Source organism: Anguilla rostrata, chromosome 5 (assembly GCF_018555375.3).
Source record: "Anguilla rostrata isolate EN2019 chromosome 5, ASM1855537v3, whole genome shotgun sequence".
Lineage (NCBI taxonomy): Eukaryota > Metazoa > Chordata > Actinopteri > Anguilliformes > Anguillidae > Anguilla > Anguilla rostrata.
In genome coordinates, this window is record NC_057937.1 from 1,957,437 (window position 1) to 1,983,514 (window position 26,078).

The 26,078-nt window shown below is 52.4% G+C and overlaps 1 protein-coding gene across 3 annotated transcripts in view; it reads left to right on the forward strand.

The window, feature by feature from the left end:
• Positions 1-26,078, forward strand: part of LOC135254425 (regulator of G-protein signaling 12-like) — a 46,814-nt gene that overhangs the window by 5,725 nt on the left and 15,011 nt on the right. For all 3 annotated transcript variants that reach the window (XM_064334548.1, XM_064334550.1, XM_064334549.1), the window contains exon 3: positions 3,949-4,068. In XM_064334548.1, coding sequence (XP_064190618.1) covers positions 3,949-4,068 — 120 coding nt within the window. The remainder of the gene's footprint in view (positions 1-3,948; positions 4,069-26,078) is intronic.

The window sequence follows — 26,078 nt, forward strand, 5'->3', positions numbered from 1 at the left end:
ACTTCATCACATACTCAACACACAGAGCGTACCACTTCATCACATACTCAACACACAGAGCGTACCACTTCATCACATACTCAACACACACAGCGTACCACTTCATCACATACTCAACACACAGAGCGTACCACTTCATCACATACTCAACACACACAGTGTCATTCATCACATACTCAACACACAAGCGTACCACTTCATCACATACTCAACACACAGAGCGTACCACTTCATCACATACTCAACACACACAGCGTACCACTGTGTCAATACTCAGCACTCAGAGTGTATCCAACATTCCAGTAACATATAAAGCAGCATTACCACTTCATCACATACTCAACACACAGAGCGTACCACTTCATCACATACTCAACACACAGAGCGTACCACTTCATCACATACTCAACACACAGAGCGTACCACTTCATCACATACTCAACACACAGAGCGTACCACTTCATCACATACTCAACACACACAGCGTACCAGCCGTGTTGGTGCAGGAATGCATGCATTTCTCCTCAGAGCTCGCTAAATAAGCTTAACATTTTCCAGTTAACGGGATTATAAATGCAGCTATTATGTGTTTACCATAGAACGCTGCTGAGAAGACCTCTCTTAGTCCAGATCTAAAGGCTTGGCATCGCTGTAGCATGGCGATTCATTACCGCTGAGGTGAAGTCACACACAAAGCGCGTGCCAGATGCAGTACGCTCTGCCGTCAGTGGCGGACAGGGGATATTCTTACTTCAGTGTCACATTGCAGTCAGAATGGCGTTTATCCAAAGATTCGGGAGCTGGCGATGCAGCCTTCGGAACAGTGAAGCGCTAGGCACCGGTGACTCTGTTTGTTTTTCTCTTTTTCTCTTTTTCTCTCTTCTGTTCACCAGGTTCTTGAGCAGCACGCTCACGGCTCTATGGAAGTGTATTGATTTTATTTTAATTTGAAAAGATTTTGACATTGTATTGATTGAAACAGGCATTCCTAGTAGCCTGGTCAGGGTGATTAACCCCTCTGTGCGCTGGGCCTGAGCGCTCAAACGGGAGTGGAGTAGAGTCCGCAGACAGCCTTGTGTTCTTTATATTTAGTCAATAAAATGGTGTTGCCGACGGCAAACACACACACACAAACACACACACACACACATGCACGTGCAGACACACACACACACACATGCACGTGCAGACACATACACACACACACACACATGCACGTGCAGACACACACACACACACACACACACTCACATGCACACTCACACACACTCACTCTCTCTTACACACACACACTCACATGCGCACACACACACACACACACACTCTTACACACACTCTCACATGCACTTCATGGGTCATGGTGATGTGCTGCTCTGAGGTCAGTACACGAGGCTCAGGAGAAGATGCATGGATTTTGACCCGGAGCGGTGGTTTCTCAATCATTTATCAAACTGAATATCCTTTCATTTTTCATAATCCCCTGCTGTACACGTGCAGTCACAGATGAACCTCCCTCAAGCTCTCCCTGCGTAAGAGCATCTGTGAGTGATTTTAATGCGGTCGCGTGGTCGTGTCTGTCATGCTCGTGTATGGCCACTAGGTGTCTCTGGTTTACTGTCCAAAGTCTTTCAAGATAAATTTTCTTTTCAGAGAATGCCATGTCATAAAATCTTCTCGGAAACAAGAATGCACATGCACAAGAACATTGTACGTTCAATGAAGTATAGACACGTTAGCTATAACTTTATATTCAGTTTTATCAATTTGTGATGTCGAAATGTTGTCATGGGTTATAAATCTTTTCCACAAAATAAAAATGTTAGACTAAACGTGGAGTGTGTACTCTGAGTATTGTTATGAATGGCTAATTTATGAAGTGGGTGTGCCTGAACGGTCTGTTTGCCCTGCGTTGTGTCTGCAGGTCCTGTTTAAACCTGCTGGAAAAGGCTGTCTGAACACTTTCCATCTGCAGAATGCGGAGCAGTGAACTCCCTGCTGTGATTGGAGCTTGGCGTGTGTTGTGGTTGGGAGGGGCGGGGCAGTGAATCCGCGGTGAAGCCCGGTGGCTGCCCTACGTTTAGCATCACGGTGTAGAGCAGTGTGTGAGTGTGAGTGTGAGTGTGTGTGTGTGTGTGTGTGTGTGTGTGTGTGTGTGTGTGTGTGTGTGTGTGTGTGTGTGTGTGTGTGTGTGTGTGTGTGTGTGTGTGTGTGTGTGTGTGTGTGTGTGTGTGTGTGTGTGTGTGTGTGTGTGTGTGTGTGTGTGTGTGTGTGTGTAAGGTATGTGTGTGTGTGTGTGTGTGTAAGGATGTGTGTGTGTGTGTGTGTAAGGTGTGTGTGTGTGTGTGTAAGGTATGTGTGTGTGTGTGTGTGTGTGTGTGTGTGTAAGGTATGTGTGTGTGTGTGTGTGTAAGGTGTGTGTGTGTGTGTGTGTGTGTGTGTAGGTGTGTGTGTGTGTGTAAGGTGTGTGTGTGTGTGTGTGTGTGTGTGTGTAAGGTGTGTGTGTGTGTGTAAGGTATGTGTGTGTGTGTGTGTTTGGTTCTGACCAGCGCGGTCTGAGCCTGTTGTAAACAGGAAGTGTTTCTGAGAGGGCGAAGCGGCCCTGTTGATCTTCAGATACGCAGGAAGTCTCTGCGCGGTTCAGCTGGATGGGCGCCGTCCCACTTCAGAGGAGAACGCAGAACCAGGAACCAGGGCGTCCCCAAAAAATGAGAACCCCAGCGCCTGGGCCACCCTCAAATCTGCGCCCGTTTGCTCTGGAGCTGGTGCTCTGAACACCACATCCAAACCCCAGAGCTTATGTACTGAACACACCAAAGGACAGCCACAGCCAAACCCCAGAGCTTATGTACTGAACACACCAAAGACCAGCCAAACCCCAGAGCTTATGTACTGAACACACCATGCTTTTGTGCATGCTCTCAAATATAAGTCACAAACCGTTTTGTTTGGGCCGAGGATAAACGCTGTACCTCTGCTCCTGTCTTCCCCTGCTGTTTGTCTCCTTCTCGAGCCGCTGAACGCAGTTAAATGTGTGATTGACAGGAGTAGCAGAGTGAAGCAGGAAGAATGTTAGCGTGTGTCTGCATGCCGAATGGCCTGTGGTGACATAAATATGTAACCGTTGCCTAACTCCCCAGAAGCGCTGCGTTCTGCGGTACAGATGCAGTGAGTGGGACACGATGAAAAGTTCACTGCGCTGATCTCGTGGTCTGTGTGCTGTACCCAGGGAATGGTTACTTCTTTCCTTAACCTTTAAGTGACCTTAATGAAATTGCATTGTCCTGAAACTAAGCAGCTGGGGGGATTCACGGAAGGTACCGAGAAATGCTTTACAGTTTGTTCCGTTTCTCTGAGTCTAAGTGACAAAGCCCTTTTCTATATTTTGCTGGGAATCCCAGCAAGGTTTTCTCCAGAGAGCTGCTTTGCCATCTGGGAGTTGAACCCGCAGCCCTCCCCTGCCAAGACAGCCCTAAAAAGCCTATTCCTCATCGCTGCCCTGGGCATGTTTGTTTAGCTGAAGATCTAAACGGCCTAATGCACTGGGCAGAGTGTGTTTTAATCATGGTTATGTAAAAGCTCGGGCAGTCTTAGCTATAACTGGCAGCGTTTTCCCACATCAAAGCAGTGAAGCTCGACTCACAGTTTCTGTTTCTGTCGCTTTCTGTTTTTATCTTGAGGGAAGTTTTGTCGTTCAGCTGTAAAGACCCGTTCAGTAGGGGGTACAGAATGGCACATTTTATGAGAAGTGACGCTGTGAACTTGTGTGCTGTCAATTTATAAAACACTGGCATGGTGGAAGTGGCTGGATTTGGTGATTCATCAGTAACTGCATTTCTTCTGAATGAATTGTAGGGATCAGTCCGCCGAGTCGCTCCGGGCTGCAGGCCAGCGGCGCCCGGTTTGGTAGGGACGCCCGTCCTGACCGCGTCTCTCCTTCTCCCCCTGCAGGGCTCCAGGTTTCGGGGCGTCACCGTGGGGTTCCCCCAGCTGCCTCTGCGCTCCTCCGGGAGGCGGTCCTTCGGCCGGTCCAAACGCCTCAGCATGGCCCGCTCTCTGGACGACCTGGAGGTAGGCCGCCTTCTGCACACGCCCGCCAGAGAGAGGGCTGAGATTTAACCACTACCGGCCAATAAGCACCTCAGACACGTCTGTTACATCACAGACAGCACCTACTGTTACATCCCAGACAGCACCTTCTGTTACATCACAGACAGCACCTACTGTTCCATCACAGACAGCACCTTCTGTTACATCACAGAGAGCACCTACTGTTACATCACAGACAGCACCTACTGTTACATCACAGACAGCACCTACTGTTACATCACAGACAGCACCTTCTGTTACATCACAGACAGCACCTTCTGTTACATCACAGACAGCACCTACAGTTACATCACAGACAGCACCTTCTGTTACATCACAGACAGCACCTTCTGTTACATCACAGACAGCACCTTCTGTTACATCACAGACAGCACCTACTGTTACATCACAGACAGCACCTTCTGTTACATCACAGACAGCACCTACTGTTACATCACAGACAGCACCTTCTGTTACATCACAGACAGCACCTACTGTTACATCACAGACAGCACCTTCTGTTACATCACAGACAGCACCTACTGTTACATCACAGAGAGCACCTACTGTTACATCACAGACAGCACCTACTGTTCCATCACAGACAGCACCTTCTGTTACATCACAGACAGCACCTACAGTTACATCACAGACAGCACCTTCTGTTACATCACAGACATCACCTTCTGTTACATCACAGACATCACCTTCTGTTACATTACAGGAATGTTCGCTTTGTAACCGCAATGTTTTAGCCTGCTAGCGCAGACCAGCCCAGATGCAGCCTCGCTCTGAGGCCTCGATGGAGTAGTCCTTTCAGCCGTATAAACGGAGAGAAAAAGACACAGAGAAGGAAATGCATGTCTGTGTGCAAGCAGTCAGACAGTGGAGACCATCCAGAGAAACGGTAAATGCCGTGTGGATAAGATCAGCCCAAGACGTTTCCGTAGTTTAGTTGCTAACACAAACACGAGATAATTGAATTAATTACTGCTGGTTGGCTGAGGATGGATATCTTGGCTCATTGTACTTGAAGCTTTGTGAACTGAACAAGGTACAGGAATAGATGTGAGCTATCCAGTTTTCCAAAGGAATAACATCCGCAAGGGTCCGAGACAGGCTCATTTATGTTTTCTCTCAGGTTGCTTTACGCTCTTTCTCATAACTAGGTAGCCATTCTCATAACTCATAACCATGAAGAGTGCAGTTCCACAGAAATGACAAAAGAACTGAAAAAATTAATATATGGCATGGTGGAAGTCCAGGGAAATATGATTATTATTTTGTTGTTTTGTTTGTCATTTTCATCAGCTTTTTAAAAATGTACTTATGATTTTTGGTGGTCCACCCTCCGGCTGTAAGCTGATGCAGTGGGTATACAGCACAGTCTGCTGGCCTGCCCTGTTTGTTCATTTCACACGTTATTCCCTTGTTGGCCCCGCGGCTTTAGGGGGCTGCGGGTTTTGTCGTCTACTGCGCCGTCGTGGCGCCCTCGGCCCGGGCCGCGTGCGCCAAACTGCTTGTTGGCGGCACGCCTCGCCGTCCTAAGGGCATGCGCACCGCCCATGCTCAAACCCACCCACCCACCACCAACACACACCCACTACACAAACACACACCCCTCACACCATCCCCCCACACTCACTCCATCACGTAAATACACACACCCCCACTCACTCACTCACACACACTCACACATAACTCCAATACAACAACCTCACACCACTCACATACTCCGATCAACCTCACACCTACACCACCCACTCAGATCCACCACCACACCCCACACTCACATCGATACCCACAACACCCCACACACACTCATATCACTAACCCCACCAACCACTCATACTCCTACCCCACACACGCATACCCCCCCACCCCACCATACTCCAAAATACCCCTCACCAACCCCCCCACCACACCACATACAACACTACCCTCACACCTCACAACTACTGCCAGTCCTCCCCCACCAACACCTCACACTACTCCGCCGATACTTATACACCACACACTCGCACACACTCCTACATACACTAACTCACACACTCACACACCACAACTCACATACACTACACACTCACACATCACATACCACACACACACACATACACACACACCAACACACACAACCTCACACACCACCACACACACACTCACATACACACACACACACACACACACTCACACACACACACACTCACATACTCACAGATACATATACACTCACACACACACACAACACACACACTCACATACTCACAGATACACACACACTCACACACACTCACACACTCACAGATACACACACACTCACACACTCACACACACTCACATACTCACAGATACATATACACTCACACACACTCACACACACACACACTCATACACACACATACTCACAGATACATATACACACACACACACTCACATACTCACATACTCACACACACTACACACACTCACACACTCACAGATACACACACACTCACATACTCACATACTCACATACACACAGATACATATACACACACACACACACACACACACTCACAGATACACACACACTCACATACTCACATACTCACAGATACATATACACTCACACACACACTCACATACATACACACACGCATACACACACACACTCATACACACACACTCACATACATACACACACACACATACACACACACTCACTCACACACACTCATACACACACACTCACATACACATGCGCACGCACGCACACACATTTTTTTAAAAAGCGACATTTCGCTAACATTTGCAGAAGCGCCCTGTTGGATGGAGCAGCCTGTTATTTGAATCCTGTTTTTGTTTAATGCGTCTGAATTATGTTTTGTATAAAACGATGGTGCGGTAATAAACATCTTGACTTGCACCGAGAGGGAAGATGAATGGATCACAACGTGCAGCTGTAGTTCAGGGCGGCCTGAAACTCAGCAGGTCCTGCTGCTTTCTGAGAAAAATGAGTCTGGAGCTGAGCTTTCCGTCCGCGAAGGAGGCTGCCCCGCGGGGTTGTGGGATATCTGAGCGAAGATGTCCAGGCAGTCGTAGACGAATCACGCGGCCCGTCGTTAATTTAGGCTGACCGTCGCCCCAGGATACGGACAGAACGCTCCGTGTGATCAGGAATCAATACAGCACGGCTGCGTTACGTTTACGTGTTGTAAGTGAATAGCGGTCTGCAGTCAGTGTTGCGAAGCAAATCAAACTGAGGCTATCACACCCCCCAGGCCGCTGTCCTGTGTTCTGGAGGTGAAGCTCATGCCGATGCCCTGTGACCCTGACCCTGCGCTGCGCTGGTTCACTGATCCCCATGTGAACCGGATCGGCCGTCTCTGCAGCAGTGAGCGCGTTCAGCCCATCCGTGAGGAATGGCCCTTTGTGTTCCCCTGCCGCGACGCGCGTGGGACTGCCGCGAGAGCCTTGTTTCCCTGCTGAGTGGACTGGAGCGTGCTGCTACGGCTCGGGTCAGCCAGAAACTGGAAAAGGAGGTTGGGCGAGATTTCTGTGCGCGAGGAAGGACGGAGGCTTGCGTGTGCGGAACCTTTTCCTGATTTACAGCAGACTTCTGCAGACAGAGGGCCAGGATGCAGGCTGGAAAACAGGGACGTGTGAGAGAGAGACAGAGAGCGGGAGGCAGAGAGAGAGAGAGAGAGCGGGAGGCAGAGAGAGAGAGAGAGAACAGAACCCCAGGGCTGAGCGGTACTGACACTGTGCTGAAATGCTGAGCGACTCTTCTCTGCTGCGTTTTACTGTGAAATGTCACAACGTGTGATCTGTGAGTGACAGGGAAAAAAGGGAAGAGTTATTTAGGGTGGTGGGGTGGGGTGGGGTGGGGTGGGAACGCCTAAACGCTCCAGGGAGCACAGAGAACTGGTCCAAGCAGGAATTCCCCCAGGTGGAGAATCTCTGTCCGTCTACAGTGCCTGTTTTTCATACTGGTGCTCGCCTGCTCTACCCAGTGGGGGAAACTTTCCCCTTTGGTGTTGACCTCATGAAGTGGCAAACCAACGCAGGAACTAGACAACGCTGATCTTCAGTTTAAATATGTCCACAGACCCAGCTCCCGGCCGCGCCAGTGCAGCGAGCAGCGCGCATCCCTGGCGTCTGTGTCTAAACAGGCTGTTCAGAGCGGCTTAGCCGCCGGCTAATCGCTTTTTCACGGTCCTGTGTTTGTTCTATTTATGTTTTTCTGCGGGCTTGTGTTCTGCATTATTTACAAGCGCTGTAATTGCACTTTTCCTTTTCGCCCTAACTGACTGGCGCTGGGCATTCCTTTGCACCGGTTTTTGAAGTTTGGGCCAATGCGACGAAGGGCGGTTTCTGAGACGCGAGTCTCTCTTCAGCTGTGATAAAGCAGGAGCTTCAGCTGAAGGAAGTGGCTGACTGTAGCGTGGAAGTAGACCCTGTTTTTCTGATCAGAGATAAAGAGGCAGCGCTGCTCCATACAGAGTGAGACCCATCCTTCCTCCAGTTTCCCACAATTCCCAGGAAACTGCTGAAGCGCTGCTTTCTGCTGATCAGAGATTAAGTAGGAAACTGGTCACAAAGCCTGTCGCAGGAGCTCTTAAATGTGCCAACTGGAGCTGCTGGAACTATTCAATTAGAATACTTCCAAATTTTTGTTGTTTTTTTTGGATCCTTTATAAACTGCAGTTTACTTTTTAAGATGTCTGTGAAGCTGTTTCTATGACAACAGAAGTGAAGAGAACAAAAGGAGCAGGCCGCAGAGCACAAGCATGCCGTCGCGATTATCCCACAGTGAGGCATTCTAAAGACAAACACTGAGGTAATCCCGAGTTATGGGAATATGAGGTATCGTGAGCATAGATGAGCAGATCCAGTGTGGAGACTGGCTGAAGGCTTTTACACAGAGGCTTTCAGGATATATACACATACACATATGCAGTGCATACACACAGGAAGAAGGTGAGCTGTGTGGGGTACTCTGGATAGGAGCGTTTGCTCTGCGTGTGAAATGCAGATGAAAGTGTTTCTGGGTTTGAGCTGAGGCCAGCGGCTCGAGGCGTGGGGCAGCGTTTGCTCCGTGTGCGGCAGCGTTTACTCCGTGTGCGGCAGCGCGAGCTCCGTGTGCGGCAGCGTGAGCTCCGTGTGCGGCAGCGCGAGCTCCGTGTGGGGCAGCGCGAGTGCGGCAGCGTGAGCTCCGTGTGCGGCAGCGAGCCTGTGCGCAGTGCGAGCTCCATGTGCGGCAGCGTGAGCTCCGTGTGGGGCAGCGTTTGCTCCGTGTGCGGCAGAGTTTGCTCCGTGTGCGGCAGAGTTTGCTCCGTGTGCGGCAGCGCGAGCTCCGTGTGCGGCAGCGTGAGCTCTGTGTGCGGCAGCGTGAGCTCCGTGTGGGGCAGCGTGAGCTCTGTGTGCGGCAGCGTGAGCTCCGTGTGCGGCAGCGTGAGCTCCGTGTGGGGCAGCGTGAGCTCTGTGTGCGGCAGCGTGAGCTCCGTGTGCGGCAGCGTTTGCTCCGTGTGCGGCAGCGTGAGCTCCGTGTGGGGCAGCGTGAGCTCCGTGTGGGGCAGCGTGAGCTCCGTGTGCGGCAGGCTGGTCGGGCCGTTCCCGCCTCTTTCCTTCTCCAGCTCGTGCAGTGAGCCTTTGATCTCTGGCGGTCAGTGAGCGCACACCTGTGCGGCGGGAAGCCCGGGCGCTTATGAGCTCTCAGCTGGGCTGTCTGCAGGAAGCTGGCCTGCGTGCCTGAGCGTGGAACCAGCACACGCTCTGACTGTCCACAGAGCCCTGCAGCGTGGAGGGTCAGATATGAGCACAGCACGCTTCTGTGAGCGCTTGTGTGAGCTCCTCTGTGAGGGTTTCTGTGAGTGTTTCTGTGAGCGTTTCTGTGAGTGTTTCTGTGAGTGCTACTGTGAGCGCTTGTGTGAGCTCTCTGTGAGTGTTTCTGTGAGTGCTACTGGGCCTGCAGAAGGCTCAGGAGAGGTGAGAGGAGCGAGATGGTGCTCTCAGTGATGTCATCACTGAGCGGAGCGCTGTGTTTTCGGTCCCTCTCTGTTTAGGCACGCTGAGGAATGCACAGCCTGATATTCCTCCTGTTTCCAGGACAGTCGTCAAAGCGCTGTACCCCCCTCTCCCCCCTGCCCCCCCCCGTCCCCGGGCCTCTCCCTGTCCCCCTCGCCCCCTGCCCCTCTCTCGGCTCTCTGTCCATCAGATCCATGGCTCACGGCCGGTATGCCAAGCAGGAGACGGTTCGGTACACAGACGTACAGGGAAAGCGCTCTTACCGAGCAGAGATCCGTGAGGACATCACAGAGCGAGCAAGTGTGTGTGTGTGTGCGTGCGTGCGTGTGTGCGTGCGTGTGTGCGCATGTGTGTGTGCATTTGTATTTATGTGTTTTTGTGCCTGCTTGCGTTTGTATGTGTGTTTGTGTCTCTGTGAATGTGTTTGTGTGCGTTTGTGTTTGGGGTGTGGGTTTGGAGAGCGCATTTCTCCTTTTAGAGATACCTGTGCCCCCCCAGCCCCCCTCCCTCCGCCCCCCTGTGCGATCGCTGTGTTGCTGCATCTCCAGTGAGCAGCCTGAGGCTCCAAATTCTCCCTCAGTGGGCGGACTAGGAATTACAGGAGAGAAGGAGAGAGAGGGAGGGAGAGAAAGCAAGTGAGAGAGAGAGCGAGTGTGTGAGAGAGAGAGGGGGAGAGAGAGAACGAGCGAGCGAGAGAGAGAGAGGTTGGGAAAGCGAGAGAGTGCAAGCGCGAGAGAGAGAGGGAGTGAGAGAGAGAGAGAGGGAGAAAGCGAGCGAGAGAGAGAGGGAGGGAAGGCGAGCGAGAGCGTGAGCGAGAGGGAGGGAGGGAGGGGGAGGGAGAGAGGGGGAGGGCGGGGATGTGCAGAGGGAGAGCAGACAGATAGAGAGAGAGAGAGAGAGGCTGTCGCGCGCGGACGACCAGCGGGATCTCCTGCACTGCCCTGCACACGCTCAGAGCTGCGCCGGCTGACGGATGCTTCCCGCCGCTGCCGCGCTCACGCCGCCGCGCACCACCCTCCCGCCACACCGCCACACGCCTCCGCAACGGCACACATGGAGCAAACTCTGAGCGCCAACTCTGACGGAGTGAGTACTGCACCGGCTTGCCTCTCACTACATCTGTGTGTGCGTTAGCCTAGCAGGAGCAGCGGGGAGAGAGGGAGGGAGAGGGGGAGAGAGAGGGGAGAGGCGAGAGGCGAGAGAGAGAGAGAGAAGAGAGAAGGAGAGCAGAGAGAGAGAGGGAGAGAGAGCAGAGGAGAGAGAGAGAGGAGAGCAAGAGGGAGAGAGAGAGAGCGACAGAGCAGGAGAGAGAGAGAGAGAGAGAGCGAGAGAGGGAGAGAGACAGAGAGAGAGAGAGAGAGAGAGAGAGAGAGAGAGACAGAGAGAGAGAGAGAGAGAGAGAGAGAGAGAGAGAGAGAGAGAGAGAGAGAGAGACAGCAGTAACTGAAGAGTGAGTCTCTCCTGGCTTTTCGAGCCCGGGCTTGTGGCCTGAGCAGCTTGTTGTGAGCGCTGTGTTTCTTCAGGACGAGCTCTGAGGAGCATGTGCGGTCTTGTACAGGAATCCTCCCTCCCTCTGGCGGCGTGTGATGTCACGGTGTTCATTACCTAGTGATGTCACGGCTCAGATATCTGGATTCTTTGAGCAGAAACCGTAACTGCGAGCGTTCAGGGCCCTGCGTGCTGCACGCGGTGCTGTGGACTTGTTTGTCCTATTAGCACCACGTCTCTAAGCGTGAAGCAGGTGTGAGTGATGGGGCTCTAAGGGCCCCATCGATTCCGCGCTGAAGGCCACTTGACCAGCAGAAGAGGGTAAAGTTTCCATGTGAGCGTGCGAGCAGCACAGGCCTGCTCAGGCTGCTGTGCTCAGACTGCTGTGCTCAGGCTCCTGTGCTCAGGCTGCTGTGCTCAGGCTCCTGTGCTCAGGCTGCTGTGCTCAGGCTCCTGTGCTCAGACTGCTGTGCTCAGACTCCTGTGCTCAGACTGCTGTGCTCAGGCTGCTGTGCTCAGGCTCCTGTTCTCAGGCTGCTGTGCTCAGACTGCTGTGCTCAGGCTGCTGTGCTCAGACTGCTGTGCTCAGGCTGCTGTGCTCAGGCTGCTGTGCTCAGGCTGGCTCCTGCGCCTGTGCTTCAGCGCAGTGTTGTTCAGTCACAGGGCCTGTGTGCTGCACGTGGGGCGGAACGCAGGTTTAAAATAGACGCGTGTGACATCACACAGTGAGTTATGACACCGCCCCTGCCCTCCGCTTCCCCGCGCGTGTGTGTGAGAGAGAGAGAGAGAGCTCCCCGGAGTTTTAGTAATTACTGCTCATTACCGCGCAGCGCGTCCGCCGGTGCCTTAACGAGCTCCGCTGGGCTGATTACCGTGAGCGCCGCACGCTGGCGCAGCGCGGGCTCAGAGACGCTCGCCGCTCCCGCCCTCCATTTCCTCCTGCGTGCCTTAATGAGCCAGGCGGAGGACCTCCATGTTGTCTCGCCAGTGAGCGCAAGCCCGTGTGTGTTTGTGTGTCTGTGTGCGCGCGTGTGTTTGTGTATGTGTGTGTGTATGTGTGTATCTGTCTGTTTACACGCACAGCCCTGTGGAACGCTCTTCCCTCTTGTGAACAGCAGAGGGCGCTGTTGCTGAAGAAAGCGACGAGCTTCTCCCAAGCAGCTACCGGGTCATGTTTCCACGGAGGATGGGGGGGGGGAAACCCGTGCGCTACGACACCCTCAGGCGGGGGTGTTGGGGAGGGGAGGAGGGGGGTGATTGTATAGAGAGAAGGCTCAAAGCCTCTCCTCTCTGTTGCTTTGCTTTCTAAGCGAGCGAAGGCCCGGCAGACGCGGCGGCGGTCGGAATGTGTTAGCGTCACGCTACCTCGCCCGTGTCCTCGGCTGCGTACGCCTCCACCGGCGTCCCTCTCCGGGCCTGGGGCTGTTCGCGTCGTCCCGTCCCACAGCCCCGTCCTGTTCAGGCACGCCTGCTCTGCTGTTGTTTTGGCTTTAGCGTTTCCGTTAGCAGTGGTTCTGTCCGTTTGCACATCCTGTCTGTCTGTCTGTGGGGTGAAGCTGTGAGTAATCCACCCGCAGCTGCCTGCTGTCTGTCTGTCTGTGAGTCTGTTAGACGCGGCCTCGTCCAGTCATACACACTCTAATCACAAGCAGAGCTCCAGCCTTCCTCTCACAGGTCAGCTGGGGCCACGCAGACCACGGCCTTCTGTGGGGGGGCGGGGGGGGGGGCGGGGGGCGCCGGTGGCTCGCTGTCCTGACTCCAGCGTGGCCGTTAGCTCGTGTTTTGGGCGCCGCCTGTGGGTCCCGAGCCTGAGGAGTGTTTTTCAGGACACCCTCTCCCCGCTCCCTGCACTGGAAGGTCTGCGTCATCCACATTCCAGAGCGTTGCTTCACCAGCAAGGTGCTCACAGAAGCAGAGGAACTGGTCGCGTGGGAGATCTCACACACAGGGAGAACGAGTTAAAGGCAAAAAGACCTTCATTCATTACAGGTGTGGAGTAAAGTGCCACAGGACATGCATTTGTGTGTGTGTGTGTGTGTGTGTGTGAGCATTCATGTGTGTAAGTATGTAGTTCAGGCCATGTTGTGTTGCTCTACAGGGCAGTACAGTTTCAGAAGCGGCCTTCAAGATCCATATTTTAAAAAAAAAAAGAATTTCTTTAAATCTTCCGTTGGAAGAGTGTGGTGCCCTGGCAACACCTGTTGCTATGTGGATTGGCAGTTACGGTTATGGATTGCGATGCGCTCAGAATTGAGCAGCGCTTGGGGGGGGGGCAGAGAGCGTTTATCAGTGTGCTCTCACATCGCGGTCTGTGTGAAGGCTGAGACCACTTAAAGACAGAGCTGTGGCTTCGCTGTGGCTTCGCTGTTGCTCTGTGTCTCTGAGTGTCTGAAGCTATCATCTGCCTGCCATTTCAAGAGCAGGATGTTTAATAATTATAATTGGATGCATTTTATCAAAGTTAAGCCGTTGTTGGTTCATCAGAGGTGCTTTTGAATGAAAGGTGACTGCTGCTCCATTCTTTTGCTTGAGTAGTGCGTGTGATGTCACAGTCAGTGTGATGTCATAGTCAGTGTGATGTCGGTTGCTTGCATAGCCAGATTCAGTTTGGCACAGATCTAGCGTAGTACTGCACTGGAGACTGACACTGCCGGTACGGGATGCAAACATGCAACCTACTGGATGCAGTTGAGTTCTGTGCTCCACAGCCGTTAGAAGCGCTATGAGGCCTGTGTGGCGGTTCCTTGCCCCCCCCCCTCCTCTTGGTTTCTGAGCCAAAGCGAGCAGCTAACATCCAGCCCTGTTTCCTCCCTGGAAACTCCGCTGGCTTCTTTCGGGAGCGCCTTGACCGCGCGCCAGATGCACAGATGCAGAAGTCGGCACTGTTCAGCTCCTGGTTTTTTCGAGAAACAAGGCCGAGAGTGTCTTCATGACCGAACACCCCTCCCCCCCCCCCCGGCCCCCTGCGCGCCTGTGGGTCCCGGGGTCTTGGCAGCAAACAATCACGACGGGGCTGTGAATAAAACTCCATCTGTCTCCCGTCCCCTGGGCCCCGCCCCCTGAGGCTCAGGCTGGAGAGAGCCAGTGTGCCGATCGGCGAGCGGAGTGCTGGACTCGGGGGGGTTACGGGTTCAAGTCCTGGCCTGGACGCTGCCGCTGTGTCCTGCGCATACAGAGCGTAGCGTGAGCGCCCCGCGGGAAACGCACCCTTCGGTCTCTCCCCCAGGGAGGGTGTCGCCCGGGCGAGCAGACGGACAGCTCGCGGTCACGTGACAAACTCGTTTCGGGATGGCGGGTTTGGCGTTTCTGATCGGAGCTGCTGCTCCCGGACCCGCCGCGCCGTGGCGGTCTGGGTCTCCCCTCCCCTCCCCCGCCCCGCGGGTCAGCTGTCCGCGCGCTGCACTCTGACGTGACGGATGGATTCATCTCTCAGAGCTGATGGAGAACACACGCAGTTCTGTTCTCTGGCCAGAATTCCCTGTTTGTGTGTGTGTGTGTGTGTGTTTACTGGAGTATGTGTGTTTATGTGAGTATGTGTAAATAAACTTGTCCTCGTGTGTGTGTGTTTACAGGAGGGTGTGTGTGCTTGTGTGTTTACAGCAGTATGTGAGTGTGCGTGAATGTACATGTTCTTGTGTGTGTGTGTGTGTTTGCGTGTGTGTCCTGGTTCTGTAGCGTTTCTGTAAAGAATAATAAAAGCAGGGGTTAAAAAAAAAGGGGGTTAAAAAGCACAACATTAAAGATACAAGCGCTGCAGAAAAGACGTGTGCATTTAGCACATTACTGTGAAGGAAGGGCTGCCCCCTGTGCCCCCCCCCCCCCCCCCCCAGGGTCCCCCCCAGTGCTAATTAGACTCAGATGCACACAGGAGATGCACAAACATTTCACACCTTTTCCTCAGGTGAATGGATAACTCTGATGGCCACATTCCAGTCCTCCTGCAGAACTGCTGTGCTTTTTTTTAGCCGTTTCATGAAGGTGAGGCGATGATTCAGACCCTGACAACCGCAGCGTTTAAATGCAAATGCCTGGCCACTTGATCTCGCTAAGCTGCTCTTTGTGTGTGTGAAGGATTACACACACCACGGATGTTCGCCCCCGACTCTCTCACTTCCTTCTTCCTGGAAAATCACTGCCTTCACTTGTTGCTGTTGGATTTGTCTTCATTGGGCTTTTAAAAAAAAGTCTTTGTGTGGAAGGAAAAAAAAAAAAACCTCTTGGCTTTTGGCCTTGACTCATCTCCAAAAAGTCTCTAAAAATCTCACTTGGAGATTCAGAATATCCCTTTACTTTCTGGCTAACCCGTTTCTCACATCTTGTGTAAGATACTTGAGATGTTGTTCGTCGACATTATTCACACGGTCAGATTTGCTACAATGCAATAGAAGGTGTCTGATGCTGTTCTAATACTGTTGTACTTTGCCTCAGTGCGTTTGGCCAGACTCTGTATCCAGTGGCAGCTGGATGGTTTTGATGCGCTGGCGGTCCTCTGAGTGATTGATGAAATGAACCCCAGGGAATTGTTTGGCTGTATATACGAGAAAGCACTCTCAGGCGAATAACAACAAGATTTCTGAATGGCCTTGTCTTGGCTTTGTGCTGGTGTGTGTTCCTCGGTCAGTCTGTGTCACGTGTGCGTTTGGTTTGATTGTGTGTGGAGTTGGTGGTGTGCGTTTCTGGATCAGTCTGCGTCACGTGTGCGTTTGGTTTGGGTGTGTGTGGTATTGGGTCTCGCGCTGTGCTTCCCCCCTCTCTCTCTCTCTCTCTCTCTCTCTCTCTCTCTCTCTCTCTCTCTCTCTCTCTCTCTCCTCACAGACATGCTGTGCTGTAGCTTCACTGCTGTTTCTACAGAGAACCGTTCTCTTTTCCTGCCTTTTTTTCCTCTTCTTCAGTGGACATATTTATTATTGTGAGTTGCATATTGTACATTATATTCCGGGGTGTCCCCCCAGTGCATTACCCCCCCCCCCATTATATAAACCCCGTATGCTGACATACAGACAGCAGTAAGACTGATAAAGCAGGAGTAATTCCAGCAGTGCTGCAGAGGTTTTGGCTGCCCCTCCACTGGCTGCCTGATGCTGCTTTATCAGGCGTCTCAGTAAATCCCCTCATACAGGAAGTGATTACCCAGCCCACGGCCCGCCGCTTGGGCCCGCCGTTTGTGAGGTAAAGATTTCCACTGGAGCCGTTTCCTCCTGGAATGTCCCTCAGTCTACGCTGCCGTTTTTATTTTTTACCACAGACGTTCTGTCTGCTAGATCTGCTCCGTTACAGTTATGGAGCCCTGGTGATCTTAAGGAATCTGAGCTGTTATCTCAGTTTATGGTTTGTGTTTGTGCGCGCGCGCGTGTGTGTGTGTGTGTGCGCGCGCGCGCGTGTGTGCACATCCATGTCTGTATATACATCTGTCTCTGCATGTCTATCAGCGTATGCAATCTGTCTGTCTGCCTGATGAAGCGTCCTGCCGTCTCTCTCACCATCTCAAACGTGCTTCCTGAATTCAGTTACAGCACCTGTGTTTCTGAGGTCTCTCTGGCTGGCCACAGATTCTGCCATAAATCAAGACAGACTGGGGAGTGGAATTTTTTTAACTTTCCAGCTAGAATAAAAAGAGATCTGCCTTCCATGAAAGTGAAACAGGAACCTGCGTTTAGATCTTGAGCGATTAGTCGCCCCTGACATTGCAGAAGTACCGGGCGTTCATGGGATGCCGGGTGGTTTTGGCGGGTGGTCAGCGGTCAGACCACGATGGGGAGCAGACCGGGAACTGCTTTTCTTCCACATCGTTCTCTGCTCGGTCATGGAAATGCACTTCTCCTTTTATCACTCTTTATCGCTCTTTCCCTCCGTCCGTTTGCTGCGTCCTCTGGGTGATGCTCCTCACTTCAGCTGAGTTGGGTTTGGACGGCCCTCAGAGAGCAGTAATGACAGGCTGACCTCGGCGTGCCGCGTGTGCACTGTCAGACGTCCCCTCACGGTTCAGCATGTGTGCCACGGCACGACAGGCGGGGCGATTCTACCGAAACGCGGGCTCGCCCCGTTAGCAGACGGGTTGTGAGGATGTGTAATACCCAGCGCGGGCGCGGTCGTAAAGACCTGGCGAAGGCGGAGGGACCGAGCGGCGGCGTCCTGAAACACGGCCCCGGCGGCTCGCTGTAGAGAGGGGAAGTGCCCGCCCGCAGCGCGTTTATTTAAGAGCGCGTAAAACGCCTCAAAATGGCTCCTTTATGAGCCGTTACCGGCGGCAGAAACGGCTGCGTCAAGACCGGAACAGAGGTGGCCGCCAGATGTTTTAATAAGGCTTTATGTTGTGGGCGCAGGAAATGAACTGGGAGCACTGGAGCGTTTCGCCGGGACCTTGTGGAGCGAAGTCAAACACAGCGACTGTCCTCTTCTGCTCAGGAGCTCATCGTTCAGACCACTTTCTGCTGGGAGGCTGACCTTTATCAAACCTGACATTCATTAGGCCCAGTTTTTGGAGGATGTTTGCATTGCGTCACCCCCCAAAATCTCAATAAAAGGGCCTTCTCTGAGTCTGCTCTCCATTTGGCTCTCCCTCTCTCTCTGCCAGCGCGGCTCTGCGTATGGAAACGGGCTCAGAAACATTCGCCAAACTGCAGTTTCCTCTGCACTTAGAAACATTTTTGTGTTTTTGAGCAAAGGAGAGTGATTATTTTACCATGCCCGTGAGCCGGGCTGTAAAGTGTGTGCAGAAAGGGGAGAGAGTGGATTTGTTTTTATTGAATCAGAGCCAGCGTGGAACGGTGGAAATCGCAGAGTGAGCTTTCTGCATTCCTCTACCCAGTGCGGTGCTGTTTTCTCCTCTTTTTTAACGGTGCAGCCTGCCTGCTCTCACTTCAGTCGCATAACAAGCGCTCTGCACAGACCGTCTCCGCTCTTCCTAAAAGAGAAGGTTCGGTTTTGAAAGCTCCTTCAGTTCGGGAGGGAGTCTGTGCGGTGGGGGCTATTCGGGCGGCTCTTCGTGACTTCACCCGAATCCCTCGCACATCGACAGCTCGCTTCCTGCGGTGGCCGGTTGCTATGGGAACTGCAGGGGAGTAAAATGGAACTTCCTAGTCAGAGACTTGTCGAGTCTTGGTCTGACTTGCGCGGGCATGGCCGCGGGCTCCAGGCGCTGCTCAGTCGTAGCCGGGGCTAGTCGGCCATGAGACCGGAGACGGCGCCTCCTCAAGCAGCTCGGGACAGAATGAGTCTGAAGAAGAGGCTCTCCTTCAAGAAGGTCTGGTACTTCAACACGGTGAGTGAGTCTCTCGCGCTCGGTGTGGTGTGTGTCACGTTCGTAGTGTGTGTTTTTCAGGTCAGCTGTTTTATTCATGTGCTCGTGTCGCCTTACAGCACACAGATGTAAATCACGCGCCCTGGCTGTCTCTCAGCGGGTTTGTGTACGCGCTGTGGGGCCGGCCGCTCGTGTGGAGCGCTGTCCTTTCCCTGCGCCCGTTTTTGTGTGGAAGCTCGCTGTCCCGCTCCTGCGTTACGCTGTGTGTGAGAGAAGCAGCGCTTTCCCCCCCGGTGTCGATCCCTGCGCTCGTACCTCCGCCTCTCTCTCCCCCGTCCGTCCCGGGACGCTGCTGGGGTGAGCGTGCCCAGGCGAACAGGAACAGTTCTGCTGCTCCCGCTGCCGCTCCCTCCTTTCTGTCCGGCCCTCCTGCTCAACAGCAGGTCCCGTTCACTGGGAATTTGAAAGTAAACAGGAGGGTCCCGCCGGGGTCCGTGACGTTCCCCTGGCTGGAAAACACCGCGCCGAATTCCAGACGCCGTCCGGCTCCTCCCGGACTGCTCCTGGGCGCGCCGCTAACCGCTGTCTCTCATTTTAAAATCCCGACTCGCCTCGTGCATATCTTGTGTTTTTGGTTAGGGGCTGGCTGGGGGGGGGAGCGGTGGTGCTGGGGAACGGGTCGGGAGGGGGGGCTGTGGTTTTAGAAACTATCTCCGCTTCAGCACAGACGACCATAAATAGGGTCCTTCAGCCTCCACAGTCTTGGCTTTGTGTGTTTGCTCGTGTGGAGCAGTGTGTGTCACACACACACACACACATGGCCAGAGTGCTCTCTGCTGAGCGTGTGTGTGTGACTAACACGTGTCATGTTCACACACGTTTTAACTTTGAAACAAACGGGATTTTCCAAACGTCCTCAGCAGTTGTTTTGTGGTGTTTAGTTTGGAAATAATTCCAGACGGCATTATAACCACTAAATGATGGTAAATTTTTTTTCTTTTCTGATGTGATTACTTGAGCCGTACTTCCCCTGCAGTGTTTAACATACACACTTATCAGGGTTTCAGTCAGCGTGGTGTTTATGAAAGAGTGCGAATACGCTAAGGAGCACGCCCACACGCAAACCACAGTTTATGGCGCGGCTACATGTGTGCTGTTCTGCTGTGGCGTTTTATTACATAACTTTTATCAGTTAATTTATGCTGTAAGTAATGTGCCAAGATGAAGTGCACGCGCACAGTGTTTCTCCCTTCAGCTGTGATAATAAATTCTGGTTTTCAGATTGCGGTGCGTGCATCTGAAAGTGAAGTTACTGTGTGTATGTGACAGCCAGCACACTGCAGCACTGCAGCACCCCTGTGTAGCCTGCCTGGTCCGTTATAGCGGAGTAGAGTGGAGAGACAACCAGGTGTGCAGGTGGGATCTGTGATTGGCCACGGTGACGTCCTCAACAGGTACCTGCTCCTCTGGGAAGGGTCGTTTCCTGCTAGCGGGGCAGCTTAGCCGCTGTTTAGCGAAGGCAAGAACTTGCGCATCCGAAAAGTGAATCAGGCGGGTGTGAGGTCGAGTAATATCCCGCTATCCCGCTATGTCCGCGTGCGGAATTCTGTTCTCTAAAACTGAGCCTCCTTCGCCAGGCTGTGGTAAGACACACAAGCCTTTGTCTGGTAGCCGGTTTGGAAAGCCTGATTTAAGTGACAGGACCCCTCATTCTGAGGGTTGGACTCTATAAAGCAGCTCGAAGGTGGACTCAGGTATCAGCCAGGTGAAAGGCGTTCCTGCTGAAGTGGCGTTTTGTTGGAGTTATTGTGTTCCGATGCAGACAGAGGAAGAGCAGCGAATGAGCTCAGAGTCCTCCAGAAACGTGGGGAAATCCGCGTTAACACTAACCGCTCACTACGCTGTAATAAGACGCTGCAGCCCCAATGAATGTTCTGACTCAGGATCAGCCAATCAGGGTCCGTCACACAGAATGCACAGAAGTTGTTATTAAGGGCGGAGGAAGATCACTACTCTAGGGCTGTAACGATACATCGATCCGGATCGTTATATCGTTGTATTGGTTTAAAGGGCAATGATTCGATCCAACCGATACAATGCAGAAGTTCATCCCTATCTTTATAATTCATAGCAAAATATTTATTTAAATGTCCATAATCTTACAGCAGTTTTCTCTCTAGCTTCACTGCCAACATCACTGTTTACGATTCTGACTCAAGCTCATCATCACTCATACTAGAGTGGTTTTTCCTTCTGTTAAATGTGACGTCAATAAGTTTTTGCCCTCTCAACCCCATTTTGGGAGTATGTGTACGCTGTACCAGGATTGTGTTACCTAGATCGTATATATCGATCATTCCTTTCCATGAAGGATCGCTTTGTATTGTATCATAGCAAAATTTGTAATATTGGCTTACATCAAGCCGAACCGTTTCCTTAAGAATCAAAGCTGTATCTCTTCGTGGTGAGTTTCACACCCCTACACTGCACCCACTCAGCTCTCTCCCAGGGACATTCATACCGTGCTAATAAAGTTTTTATGGCCGTGAAGTAGGCTGATGTGTGGCTGCTGAATGTGAGGTTTCATGCGAGTTCTCCCCGCGTTTGTTTAATTACTCTGAAAGGACCATCCTTCAGAACCTCCGCACCTGTGAGTAGCTCTGTCGGCACTTACGGTCTGTTAACGCTCAGAATGCAATGAGAGCCCTGTGGGGAGCCTTGGAATGTCGTATTTACTGAGGCATTCTGGGATTGAGCTGCTCTGTGAATGTCCCGCCCACTTTTTAAAGCAGCGGGATTTTTAATGGGAGTGACCCATTTCATTTATACTTAACGAGGTGGTTTCTCTTATTGATCCTCTGGCTGGTGTTAACCATTAGTCTTGTGAAAACGGATAGCTCAGTCCACTTGAAAGTCTGTGTGCCAGTTTTCCAAAGGCGTGCCTCCATGCGTGCTGATGAATGAGAAGCGATCTGAAGAGTTTTAAGCAGTCAAAGCTGAAATGAACTCTGAGCGTGGTGTGCTGTTTGGACACATTCTCTGCTCTTGGATTTTTTTTTGCATTCGCTTCACATGCAAAGCTGGCCATGCAGATAACCTGTTGCGGTTGACATTCTGAACTCTTGATTTGTGTTTCTGGTTCTGTGAATGCTGTTCTCCAGCGTCGCGTGACAGTTAAAATGTGCTCTCTGGGACCCGTCCTTCTCTGGGTCTGCGGGAGCATAACCAGAGTTGCCGTGGTGACCTTTGGAAACGCAGTTTACATTTCAGAACCTGGTCGAGTACCAGTTCCCACATCCAGGCCATTTAGTGCATGGCAGCCGGTGTGATGCGAGTTCAGCAGGGAGCTCCGCTCGGCTGTTTTAGCCAATAGAATGAGGGGAAGGGCTGTGCATTGAGGAAAGGCGTTTGGCTGCACCGTGCTGAAGGCACAGATGAACTGTAATGCGTGTAATTTGTGTCCGCGGTCACTGTTTGACCTCTCCTGCGTAATTACCGCCTTGCCGAATTGTTTTAAAATGTGCATTCCTAATGCACCTGACCTTTCCCCCCCCAGCATGGTTTTATTAGGATGAGGAGAAACAGCTGGGCAGTCACAGGAGGGGGGGGGGGGTCTGCTGCCACCTTCTAAAACGTCCTGCAGATTCCGTCCAGGAGTAAGGCAGTTCCGCCTGTTTAATTATTCACCGCTCGCTGCAGCTAATTAATTTAGTGTTTCTCACTGAGCGTGTGTGCCTGTTGGTTTTTTACTAGTTGCCCTGGTCTATGTTCAGTAATTCGGGGGCTATTAGTGTTTTTTTTGGGGGGGGGGGGGCGTTGGGGTGGTGGAGTCAGTGTTGAGCTCCTCACCGCACCACAGGAAGGGGCGGGGCTATGAGGCCCACACACAGACCCAGTGTGAGGGGTGATTGGAGGAGATGGGGAGGCGCTCATCACCGAAGCCATAATCTAATAATCAATAAAACACACAAACGCATTCATTACACTCCATACCGCTCTGTGTCCTTTTATGGTCTTCCATTTCTCAGCGAATGACTGGTGCTGTTCTGCAGATGAAATTTTATTAAAGCCATATTAAATGTATTTTTGCTTTCAGTGTTCTAAGACTTGGACAGGGAACGGGTGTGTTCCTGTTGTAACAGCTGTCGGCACGTAGGAGGCGTAAAAAGGGGGTTTTCTGTGGGGTTTGAAACGAGTGTGTGGTTTGTGTTCTGGCGGGGGTGGTGAGTGATGTGTGTGTGGTGTGTTGTGTGGATGTGTGTGTGTGTGTGTGAGTGTGTGTGTGTGTGTGTGTGCGAGTGTGTGTGTGTGTGCGTGCATGTGTGCGTCTGTGTGCATGTCAGTGTGTGTACGTGTGTGTGTGTGTGTGTATGTGAGTGTGTGTGTGTGTGTGTGTGTGTGCAGCTCCTCAGGGCTGGTGTGTGAGGCGATGGTTGTCAGTCAGGGTTCTGGGCAGAGCGATGTTCTCAGGTCATGAGGAAAGACTCCAGCTCTGGGACAGATGTATTAAATTATCCTCTCCTTGCCGCTGGTCCCTGCTCCGCAGCCTGTTCAGGGACAGTGTGCTTCTCATTTGGAGAGGAATTCACCCGCTGCAGCCCAGCTTCACGTGCAGCCCAGCTGCGTGCAGTCTGAGCGCTAACGCGGCTCAGCGTTCAGCCCATTCTGAGGGGGGGGTAGCAACCGTCTCGCTGAAAGGAAGGCGTTGAAATTCAGCAGAATGTGGCCTCTGCACGTAACGGTCGCATGCAGCCCCTCCTTCAAACTCACCCCACCCTCGGGCGGGCGAACCGCCGTTTCTCAGGATGCTCGTTGGCTTTTATTTTGGATATGAGCAGGAATGAAGGCTCTTATTTTGGCAGGGCCCTCCCTGCCCACACGCCGCTCCTCTCTCTCATTAAGAGCTGAGCGGTGGAGCCCGTTGCGTGTAGGCGCGGGAGTGGAGGCCGGTTCTGCTGACCGCGGTCTGGCTCCCTGCCACTCATCTGGTCCTGGTTACAGTGAGCGGTGTCTGACACCTCCGCCCCCCCGTCTCCCCATGACTCTGTTTCTCCACTATGCCACCCCCCCACCTACGGCACTGTGGGTAATGGCTGAGCGGCAGTGCTGCGTAGGGTTGGGGAATGTGTGATTAGAATGTTTTTATCGGAACATTCTAATGCTGATGTCACAGTCACCGCTGGCGACTGCACTGAGTTCCAGAACACTGACAGACCAACAGAACACAACATTCCAAAAGGCTTGCTCTTCAGAGAGTTGAAGCAGGGCGGCAGTCTGCATCCGGCTGCACAAATGCATGACCTGCTCTGGATAAGACCTGTCTGCTAAATGCCTGAAATGCAAGTGTAATGGTTTGATTCCCGTCACATGACTTGGTGATGTGTGAGCTGATAGGCTAGGACTCCACACAGTCAACAACTGTTAAAAAAAGGAGAATAAAAAGAAAATTGTGCACAAGACTCGAGCAGCAAGCTGCCGTGCTGCCTGGAAGAAGTTGCTGGAGAAGCGGGGGTTGAGCCCAAAAACAGAGTAACGTGCCGTGTGCAAAACAAAGCCCTGGTCTGCCCATAGCCAGGAGCAGCCTTGATCTGGGGGTTCTGAAGTGCTGTGTGTGACTGAGTGCTTGATTGGTGTGAAATGCTAGCAGATCACAGGGGTGGGGAGGGCGGTGTGTGACAGACACTTTGAGGGGGCTGTGATAACCTTTGGTTGTGAGGTCAGGGGAATTGTGCAATGCCCACGTCCTCTGCCTATTCAGGCTTTGAAGAGGCAGCATGAAGATGTGCAGGGTTTTGATTGGTTCCCCCTGACGTGCTGTGTCTTTGAACAGTGCACTGCCGTAGAGAAACGTCCCGGCGTGGAGGCTCTCTCTCTCCTCACCACATCACACCTCCCTCACCCCAAACCTTCCGTTCTCACTGCCGGCAGCGCTGTGATCTCCACTTCCTGTAAACTCGTCTGTGTGTAGGGCCGAGCCCACAGGAGGTCCATCAGTCAGGGTTACTGTACACATCCTGCGCATCACGGAAACTGTGGGAAGCTTTTTATTACTTAATTAGTACATTTTTTATTGAATTGAGTGGCTTGTGGTTATCAGTCTCTGTGCGGATGACGTCAGGTATCTGCCCTGTACGGGTCCTGGTGTGTTTGTCATTAGTGCGTTTCTCAGCGAGAGCAGCAGACAATGGCGGACACCAGCACAGCGAGCGCTAACCGGCACAGTCCTGGAACTGATTCCCCCCCCCCCCCCACTGGAAGACACGGAATGCGGTCAGCCAGCTGGACGGGGGCAGCACCAGGGTGGGGAGCGAGCATGTGCTTGGCCATGATTGGCTGCTCCGCACTTTTCAGCCCTGTTCTCCTGTATTTGCATTTCAAAATAAGAGCCATGTGCCTTCATTCCAGCAGCAATACGTATAGAAATGTTTTTATAAAAAGTTGTGCATATACTAGTCATATTGCAGTCTCACAACCCGATCACTTTCCTACGGGTAATTGCCACACGAACACACACACACACACACACACTATTGTTACACTTTAAAATGACCAATGAGACGTGAAGGCAAAATTAAGCGATCACCCACAAAACAAGGCCTTAACCTTTTAAAGTGTGAGATCACAAATATGTGATTAGAACGTTCTTAGCTGAACATTCTATTGCTGATGTCACAATCACTGCTGGTGACTGAAAGCAGTGGAGTTCTAGAACTCTGACTTGGAGCACTGAAAAAGCGTTCCAAACTGCTTACTCTGCAAAGGGTTACATCCCCCCCAATGAGCTCTGCGTGGGTTGCCAGGTTAATCCAGGACGCCCCTCTAGGTACAGTACCCTACCGCAGCGCGGAAACACAGACGTGCCCCGATGGCTCAGGGAGCACATGCCTCCCGCTGAAACCTCCGCTAGTAAAAACAGTGCTTAGGTACTGCATTCCACTTACAAACGCGTTCCCGTGTCCCTGTGCGGACAGTCAGAGAGGACAGGGCTGTCTCAGCTGAGGCCCGCTTAATGATCACTCCCATGGAGCAGACGCTGTAGGCACAGCACCGGTTTTGGAGAGTCCGGACCCCACCCTTGCTGCTGCTGCCAGTCCAGACACGCCCAGCTCAGGGGGGCGGAGCCTGTGGGCAGTCACGCATGCGCCTGCGTCCGACATCAGCGGAGCCAGCCCATTTATCATCAAGCGCTGTTTATAGTACCAGCTTTATGAGCTATTTCTGCTCACATTAGCAAAAGACGTTAGCGATGGAAAAATCC